Source organism: Microcebus murinus, chromosome 12 (assembly GCF_040939455.1).
Source record: "Microcebus murinus isolate Inina chromosome 12, M.murinus_Inina_mat1.0, whole genome shotgun sequence".
Classification (NCBI taxonomy): Eukaryota; Metazoa; Chordata; class Mammalia; order Primates; family Cheirogaleidae; genus Microcebus; species Microcebus murinus.
In genome coordinates, this window is record NC_134115.1 from 82,050,889 (window position 1) to 82,061,201 (window position 10,313).

Below are 10,313 nucleotides of genomic sequence, written 5' to 3' on the forward strand. Positions count from 1 at the left end.
ATCAGACTTCTCTAATGAGACTTTACAAGCAAGGAGAGACTGGGGCCCCATTCTCACTCTTTTGAAACAAAACAATGCCCAGCCTAGAATATTATTCCCTGCAAAACTAAGCTTCATATATGAAGGAGAAATAAAAACATTCGCAGACAAGCAAAGGCTCAGAGAATTCACCAAGACAAGACCAGCCCTACAAGAAGTACTTAAAACAGCGTTATGCACGGAACATCATAATAATAATCCACGGATATAAAAACAACCAAAACCCAAAGATATTAAAGGCCAGATATTACAATGGCTCAAGACACAAATCATAGCAACAACATCCAACCCAACAGAATGATCAGTAATCTACCTTACCTATCAGTTCTCTCAATAAATGTGAATGGCTTAAACTCTCCACTCAAGAGACATAGGCTGGCTGAATGGATAAGAAAATACAGGCCAAGTATATGCTGTCTTCAGGAAACACATTTAACCTGCAAGGATGCACATAGACTAAAAATAAAAGGGTGGAGATCAATATTCCAAGCAAACAGAAGCCAAAAGAAGGCTGGTGTGGCAGTTCTAATTTCAGACGATTTAGTTTTTAAACCAACAAAAGTAGTAAAAGACAAAGAGGGTCATTATATAATGGTGAAGGGCACAGTCCAACAAGAAGAGATAACAATTTTAAATATATATGCACCCAACTTAGGTGCACCCAGATTCATAAAGCAAACCTTACTGGAGCTAAGCAAATGGATTAATAGCAACTCCATAATCGCCGGGGATTTCAACACCCCACTGACGGCACGAGACAGATCCTCCAAACAGAAAATTAATAAAGAAATAATGGACTTAAACAAAACTCTAGAACAATTGGGTCTGACAGACATCTACAGAACATTCTACCCAAAATCCACTGAATATACGTTCTTCTCATCAGCTCACGGGACATTCTCTAAGATTGACCATATCCTAGGACACAAAGAAAATCTCAAGAAATTTAAAAAAATAGAAATCATACCATGTACCTTCTCAGATCACAGTGGAATAAAACTAGAAATCAACCCTAACAGAAACTCACATTTCTACACAAAAACGTGGAAATTAAACAACCTCCTACTAAATGATTACTTCGTAAATGAAGAAATCAAGACGGAAATAAAAAACTTCTATGAAGAAAACGACAATGGAGAGACAAGTTATCAACTCCTCTGGGACACAGCTAAAGCAGTTCTGAGAGGAAAGTTTATCTCCATAAATGCCTATAACCAAAAGGCAAGAAGATCACAAATAGACAATCTAATGAAACGACTCAAAGAGCTGGAAAAAGAAGAACAGACCAACCCCAAACCCAGCAGAAGAAGTGAAATCAACAAGATCAAATCAGAACTAAACGAAATTGAAAACAGGAAAGCTATTCAGGAGATTAATAAAACAAAAAGTTGGTTCTTTGAAAAAATAAACAAGATTGACACGCCGTTGGCTAAGCTAACGAAAAGCAGAAAAGAGAAATCTCTAATAAGCTCCATCAGGAATAAAAAAGGAGATATCACAACTGATCCCAAAGAGATACAAGATACAATTTATGAATACTACAAAAATCTTTATGCACACAAACTGGAAAATGTGGAGGAAATGGACAAATTTCTAGAAACACACAGCCTCCCTAGGCTCAACCAGGAAGAAATAGATTCCCTGAACAGACCAATCTCAACAGCTGAAATAGAAACAGCAATTAAAAATCTCCCTAAAAAGAAAAGTCCCGGTCCAGATGGCTTCACACCTGAATTTTACCATACTTACAAAGAAGAACTAGTACCTATCTTGCAGAAACTATTCCACAACATCGAGAAGAACGGAAACCTCCCCGACACCTTTTATGAAGCGAATATTACCCTGATACCAAAACCAGGAAAGGATGCAACAAAAAAAGAAAACTACAGACCAATATCCCTAATGAATATAGATGCAAAAATTTTCAACAAAATCTTAGCTAACCGAATACAGACACTTATCAAAAAAATAATCCACCACGACCAAGTGGGCTTCATCCCAGGGATGCAGGGATGGTTCAACATACGTAAATCTATAAATGCAATTCACCACATAAACAGAAGCAAAAACAAAGATCACATGATCCTTTCAATAGATGCAGAAAAAGCTTTTGACAAAATTCAACACCCTTTCATGATACGAACACTTAAGAAAATAGGCATAGAAGGGACATACCTAAAAATGATACAAGCCATATATGACAGACCCATAGCCAACATCATACTGAATGGGGAAAGATTGAAATCATTCCCACTTAGAACTGGAACCAGACAAGGCTGCCCACTATCTCCACTTCTGTTCAACATAGTGCTGGAAGTCTTGGCTACAGCAATCAGACAGGAAAATGGAATCAAAGGTATCCAAATAGGGGCAGAAGAGATCAAACTTTCACTGTTTGCTGATGATATGATATTGTATCTAGAAAACCCCAAGGATTCAACCAAGAAACTCCTGGAACTGATCAATGAATTTAGTAAAGTCTCAGGATACAAAATTAATACACAGAAATCAGAGGCATTCATATACGCCAACAACAATCTAATTGAGAACCAAATCAAAGACTCAATTCCCTTCACAATAGCAACAAAGAAATTAAAGTACCTAGGAATATATTTAACCAAAGAGGTAAAAGACCTCTACAGGGAGAACTATGAAACACTGAGGAAGGAAATAGCAGAGGATGTAAACAGATGGAAATCCATACCATGCTCGTGGATCGGCAGACTCAATATCATCAAAATGTCTATACTACCCAAACTGATCTACAGATTCAATGCAATACCTATTAAAATCCCATCAGCATTCTTCACAGATATAGAAAAAATAATTTTACGCTTCGTATGGAACCAAAGAAGACCCCGAATATCAAGAGCAATTCTAGGCAACAAAAACAAAATGGGAGGCATTAATATGCCAGATATCAAACTATACTACAAAGCTGTAGTAATTAAAACAATATGGTATTGGCACAAAAACAGAAATATTGACCAGTGGAACAGATGTGAGAATCCTGATATAAAACCATCCTCATATAGCCATCTCATCTTTGACAAAGCAGACAAAAACATACGCTGGGGAAAAGAATCCCTCTTCAATAAATGGTGCTGGGAAAACTGGATAGCCACCTGTAGAAGGCTAAAACAGGACCCACACCTTTCACCTCTCACAAAAACCAACTCACGCTGGATAACAGACTTAAACCTAAGATATGAAACTATTAGAACTCTAGAGGAAAAAGTTGGAAACACTCTCCTAGACATCGGCCTGGGCAAAGAGTTTATGAAGAAGTCCCCAAAGGCAATCAGAGCAGCAACAAAAATAAATAAATGGGACATGATCAAACTACAAAGCTTCTGCACAGCCAAAGAAATAGTCATGAAAGTAAACAGACAGCCTACAGAATGGGAGAAAATTTTTGCATCCTATGCATCCGATAAGGGACTGATAACTAGAATATACTTAGAACTCACGAAAATTAGGAAGAAAAAATCAAATAACCCCATTAAAAAGTGGGCAAAGGACTTGAACAGAAATTTTTCTAAAGAAGACAGAAGAATGGCCAACAAACATATGAAGAAATGCTCAACATCTCTAATCATCAGGGAAATGCAAATCAAAACCACAATGAGATATCACTTAACCCCAGTGAGAATGGCCTTTATCAAAAAATCTCCAAACAATAAATGCTGGCGTGGTTGCGGAGAGAGAGGAACACTCCTACACTGCTGGTGGGACTGCAAACTAGTTCAACCTCTGTGGAAAGCAATATGGAGATACCTTAAAGCGATACAAGTGAATCTACCATTTGATCCAGCAATCCCATTGCTGGGCATCTACCCAAATGATCCAGTGACACTCTACAAAAAAGACACCTGCACTCGAATGTTTATAGCAGCACAACTCATAATTGCAAGGCTGTGGAAACAGCCCAAGTGCCCATCAATCCAAGAATGGATTAATAAAATGTGGTATATGTCCACCATGGAGTACTATTCAGCTCTAAGAAACAATGGTGATATAGCACACCTTATATTTTCCTGGTTAGAGCTGGAACCCATACTACTAAGTGAAGTATCCCAAGAATGGAAAAACAAGCACCAGATATATTCTCCAGCAAACTGGTATTAACTGAGTAGCACCTAAGTAGACACATAGGTGCTACAGTAATAGGGTATTGGGCAGGTGGGAGGGGGGAGGGGGGCGGGTATATACATACATAGTGAGTGAGATGTGCACCATCTGGGGGATGGTCATGATGGAGACTCAGACTTTTGGGGGGAGGGGGGGAATGGGCATTTATTGAAACCTTAAAATCTGTACCCCCATAATATGCCAAAATATAAAAAAAAAAAAAAAAAAAAAAAAAAAAAAAAAAAAAAAATAAAGAGTATGTAAGAGTACAAAATTTCTGTAATATAATAATACTGTGAATAATCGTGCTTATTATGCATGACTACTGTGTATCAGGCACTATATTAAATGCTTTACCTGTATTATCTATTTTAATTTTCACAGCAATCCCATAAAGTGTACACAATTTACAGTTGAGGAAATTGAGGCTTAGAGATCATGACATAATTATATGGTATTAATAGTAGCAGAAAGGAGTATAGAGTTAATGCTGCCTGGATATCAGCAAAACCTTTACAGGGGAATTAATTCTTCAGCTGGGGGTTGAAGGATGCTCAGGATTGATACATAAAGGGACAAGTGACAGTCTAAGCAGAGGGGTCAGAGTAAACGAGAGCATTGAATTAGGTGTGTCTAGGGAAATATAAAACAATTGGTGTTGCTATAGTCTAGGTGTACATGGGTGAACATGGGACGTTCTGAACAGCAGGGGGCAGAAGCAGCACGAGGAGCTCTAGCCCCTGCCTAGTGAAATCCTGGCAAACTATGGGTCTGATAAGCAGCGTAGAAATCTAAACTTTGAATTTCCATCTTCTGAAGGGGAATTCTTTACCTATTCAGCATCTCCTGGAATGTAACCTCCTCCTTCCTTAATTTCTTTTGTCTTAACTTTCACTTAGTTCTATGAGAAAGACAGGTGCACCCAAATTTTTAATGATTGAGAAATTACTAACCTAGAATGAAAGTGTCATGAAAACAGGGACTTGGTCGTCTTCAGCGTTATTCCTTAGCACCGCGGTCCCCAAACCCTGGGCTGTGGACCAGTACCGGTCAAGGCCTGTTAGGAACCAGGCCGCACAGCAGGAGGTGAGTGGCAAGCGAGAGAGCCAGCTTCATCTGTATTTACTGTCACCCGCACCACTGCCGAATCATCCGAAACCATCCACCCCTGCACCTCTGGTTTCGTGGAAAGATTGTCCTCTATGAAACCAGTCCCTGGTGCCAGAAAGGTTGGGAGCTCTGCCCTCGTACTCATATTAGCTCCCAGCACACGACGGATGTTCAGTAAATGTATGCTGAACAAATGAGTGTCGCAGAAAAGATTTTTTGACTTTGGAGATGGGGGAGGAATGAAAACTAACAATAGTAATAATAATAACAGCTATCTTTTATTGAACACCTACTATTATTCACCACTCTTCTGGATGCATTTCATAGTTTATTTCAGTTAATCCTCCAAGTCACCTCATTAGATAGAACCTATCATCTCCATTTTATAGATGAGAACATCAAGGCTCAAAGAGATTAAGTAACTGGGCTACAATCTTCTGGCTAGTGTGTGGCAACTGAAGCCAGTTTGTCTGACTCCATGTCTATAGAGTCATTTTCATTGCTATCACTGTATCTAAGAGGAAAAAATTCTCCTGCGACCGAGGAGCCTCTTTAGGCCCCCCTGCATGTCCTTGTTCCTTAGGCTGTAGATGAAGGGGTTCAACATGGGAGTCACGATGGTGTACATTGCAGCTGCTGCAATGTCCTTCTCTTCAGAGGCAACAGAGGGGGGACACAGGTAGGCACTAAAGAGGGTCCCATAGAACATACACACAACACAGAGATGGGAGCTGCAGGTGGAGAAGGCCTTGCCCCTCCCGCCTGGGGCTCGCACCCTCAGGAGAGCAGAGATGATGTGGACGTAGGAGATGACAATGCACAGAAAGGGGACGATGAGCACTGTGCCTCCTAAGGCAAAAACCACCCACTCGTTCATGTGGGTGTCAGAGCAGGACAGCTTCAGAACAGGAAGGATGTCACAGAAAAAGTGAGCGACTTCCCCGACGACACAGAAGGACAGCCGGGCCATGAGGAGGGTGTGAGTCAGGGCAACAGCGTTGGTAAGGACCCAGCACAAGGCAAGCAGCAGGGCACAGACACGGGGGCTCATGACTGTGGAGTAGTAGAGGGGGCGACAAATGGCCACGTAGCGGTCGTACGCCATGGCAGCCAGGAAGAAGCTGTCCAGATCACCAAACATCAGAAAGAAATACATTTGTGAGAGGCAACCAGCATAGGAGATGGTGTGACGTCGCGCCTGCACATTCACCAGCATCTTGGCAACGGTAGAGGATGTTAAACCCATGTCAACAAAAGACAAGTTGGCCAGAAAGAAGTACATGGGGGTGTGGAGGTGCGGGTCAGAGGCAATGGCCAGGATGATGAGCACATTCCCAGTCAAGGTGATGAGGTACATACACAGAAAAATTCCAAAAAGGAACTGCTGCTGCTCTGGGGACTTGGATATTCCCCGGAGGAAAAATTCAGAGATGCTGGATTGGTTTTCCATGACTCCGCAGCCTCTGGGGGTAGGAGGGGGACAGTTAGAATGCTTCTAGATTTCTTCCAAAAACTGCATGTTAGATTTCTGGAAGTTAGATTTCTTCCAAAACTGCATGTACTGACTCCCAAATGTTCCATCTCCAACACTTCTTTTAAATTCATTATTATCCCTCATCCTGATTCTACTTTCGATCTGACCCTACTATTGCTTTCCTTTCTCTCTTTCTCAGGAATCTCATATTTTTCTTCCTTACCTCTCTCTTTCCCTCTGTTCAATCATTTATGCAGAGAGCACTCTTCCAGTAAGGGCTGGGCATGGTCGTCCTGGTATTACGATGCCTTGGACCAGTTCCACGTCAGTTTCGTCACTGCAGGATGATGTATACATGGGTAGACTGAGGTGAGCTAAATCTTAACATTATTTTGGGAGGTAGCTAAAAAGCCCACCCAAAATTCTTCTTTTAAAAATCCTCGTGATGTCTCATTTTACAGTGAAGAGGATATGAAAGACTCATGCCCCTTTATTTCCTCATTATTTCTTCTGAAAAAGAAAATAGGGCATCCTGCATTTCTCCCTGCCTTTGAGTTTTTGTCTTGGGCATTATCCTTGTCCTATAGCTAACACTTGTTATATGTTAACCACATGTTATATGTCAGGCACTCTACTAAGCACTTTATACAGATGGTTTTCTTTAATTCTTAAGCAACACTGAGGTGCAGAGATTATTATTCTTACCCTTGTGTAAGAAAACTGAGGGTAGGGATGTTTCAGGAATTTGCACAAGGACCACAGGTTGCAAATATTTGAGACAGAATTCAAACCCACAGCATGGGCTCCAGAGACTGCACTATCAGTCAGTACAGATAGAAAGTAATTTTCTACCACAACATTTAAACTTAATCCCTCAGCATTCCTAGTTTAACCTCTTTAGTCTCCCTTGCCGTTACTACCTTGTATAATTATCTTTTGTAGAAGAACGATGATGTTTTAGAACGGGATTGAGCCTAAATGTTCCTCTGTTCCCGTGGTCCCCAAGCATTGGTTTGTGGACCATTGTATCATAATCAGGTGACATGTATGCTAAAAATACAGAATCCTATTCCACACCTGAGAACTATTTGAATTTACATTCTCCAGGATACAATCTGGGTGTCTTTATATAAAAATAAAAGTAAAACTTAACCCTTGTTAGGCATTTTGATGCTCAATGAGATTAAGAATAATTCATTTAGTCCTACCCTTCTCCATGATTCACAAATAAATTAGATAAGGTTCAAAAGTGTGAAGTGATTGAAAAAGTTTACACGATGTCTTAGAGAAAGATATGTTACAAAAACCAGAGTATTCAGGTTCTCAGACTAGTTAATTCAGCTATCTTTTTAATTTTTTATTATTCATTGTTATCAATATCTTATAGATGTAAATGTGGTCCTTTTCTTGATTTTTTTATTCAGAGTCTGTAGCTAAAGAAAAGCTTTCCTCCAAGTCAATAGAATATTTACTGAAGCATTGTTCATATTTTGAGGTTAATACTTCAAACCGCAGCAAGAGGAGTATTATCACACATTTATCTCCCCATGAACCCCACACGCATGAAGAAGGTATCTCAGAGTTACACAACATTTTCTGAGAGATCAGAAAGCCATGAGCCAAGTTATTTTCTCCCCTACTTCATCCCTCGGTGGGGAATATGATGCCTCACAAAGAGTCGTGGACTCCTCTGATGAGACACGTTACTGTCAACAGGTCCTGGAGAGCAAGAGACCCTCTCAACGCCCAGCTGGTTGTGTGTCCCATCAAGAGGAGGGAGATATGGACAGGCTGACAGCGCCATGCTTTTCTGACATGCGGACTTTGTCTTCAGCAAGTTAGTTATTTTACGGAAAAGCAGTATCTCTTTTTTCAATCTGTGTATCTGCATGTAATGCCTCTATCAGGCTATTCCAGTAGAGGTCTGTCCATCTACGGCATCACCCAGTTAACATCAGAAAATGTCCCAAATCATCAAAGAAAAAAGGGTCTAAAGCTCTCCATTGTAAACCTAGCTTTACCTTCTGTCCTTTTTTGTTCTCCCCTTGTGCTGGTATCCTTTGCCCTGTCCTTTGGTTTTTCCTTTCCGTAACAGGGTTTCTCATCCTTCATCCCATCTACGGCCTCAGAAAACTCTGTAGATTCTTGAGGCATCAATGAGGTGCTCCCAGAAGCTTGGGACAAGCCCTCCCTCTGTCATCCCAGGGTGATGAGGTCCCTTTACTTACCTCCACTGCCTCTTCCTCCAGCGCGGGCCAACGGGTAAGAGCAGGCAAGGCTGGAGCACAGCGGAGAGAGTACTCCAAAGGTAGAGACTGCCAGCCTCCACCTGTTTGTCTCTAGTTTCTCTGTTTACTGCCACCTTGGTTACTGACTACAAGGCGATGCAGATGTTTTTAATTCGTCTTTCTGACAATCTTTGTGATGGGATTAACTGGAATCAGGGTTCAGGATCAAGAATAGTAAATACAAAAGGCAAGCATCCAGAAGCAAAAGTGACAGTGACACTGAGGTGAAAACCCTAGTTTAGGGGGGGAGAGAGGCAGAGAGGGAGGGACCGGGATTTCAGATAAGGAGCCCATGAGATTAACGAAGAACTGCAAAGCAAAGTCAAGGCCAGGTCTGAAGCGGCGGCTGGAGCACACATTCTACCTTCATCAGCTGGAACAGAGAAGACCAGAAAGAACAGGCTCTGTACTGAGTCTCGGACATGACCTGGGACACATGGTACTCTGATCCCACCTGAGCTGGGTGTCCAGGAATTTTGAAGTATTTTATATTTTGGAACCTGAACTGATAGACTCAGAAACAGGGAGCTGCTGGCTCATCAGGCTACTAGCAGGAGGAGGCTGAACATGCTCCACTTGGATCATCTGCAGACACAGGGACTCATGGGACAGGGCTCCCTAGAGCCTCGTTAGTGTTAACACTTATAATTGTCCTATTTTTTTTCCCTCTGGTTCCCTTGCAACAGACCACATTAGTACAGTGGTGGCTTCATTTAAATATTGGGAAGCTGTACTTCTTTCTCTATGTTAAGTGGTGGTAATGGTATTTGTATTTAATTTGTAACCACAGTTTACGGTAAAAATGAACTTTCTGTGTAAATAAATCTCTTTGCTGCCCCCTTGAAACAAGGTTCCTGCCCCTAAGTCCTTCTTCTAAAGAAATTTAAAAGCTGCCAGATCCACCTCTACAAACAGTTTAATGGCATATGACATGCTTTCCTTAAAGAATTCTCACGCTTCCGGCTCATGGTGTTATGTAATTTCCTGAAATAAAAAAAAATAAAAAAATAAACTCATGCATCTCATTTCACCCCCTCCTTAAAATCTACTTAAAGGAAAGTGATTTTTAAAAATAAAGACACAAAACCCCCGAGCAAAGAGAGGAGAGGAAAGCAAATAAGATTCTGGATGTTGGAAACCAGATGGATGCATGAGTAGTGATGACAGTACCCTCAGCTTGACTAAACTTTGGGCAGATTTCTTCCTGACTGAGGGATCCTGACCTCCTTTTATTTAAATTCAACATTTACTTTGGAAATTTTTTCTCTGTC

The 10,313-nt window shown here is 40.9% G+C and overlaps 1 protein-coding gene across 1 annotated transcript; it reads right to left on the reverse strand.

Annotated features, from left to right (window-relative positions):
* Positions 1 to 5,794: 5,794 nt before the first annotated feature.
* On the reverse strand, positions 5,795 to 6,730 carry OR1N1 (olfactory receptor family 1 subfamily N member 1). Its single transcript, XM_012772262.2, has one exon. The coding sequence runs from the start codon at positions 6,728 to 6,730 to the stop codon at positions 5,795 to 5,797; it is 936 nt and encodes a 311-aa protein (XP_012627716.2).
* Between the last annotated feature and the right edge of the window lie 3,583 nt (positions 6,731 to 10,313).

Excerpts from the sequence above, each read along its gene's own strand:
- OR1N1 (XM_012772262.2), bottom strand. The coding sequence starts at position 6,730 with ATGGAAAACCAATCCAGCATCTCTGAATTTTTCCTCCGGGGAATATCC.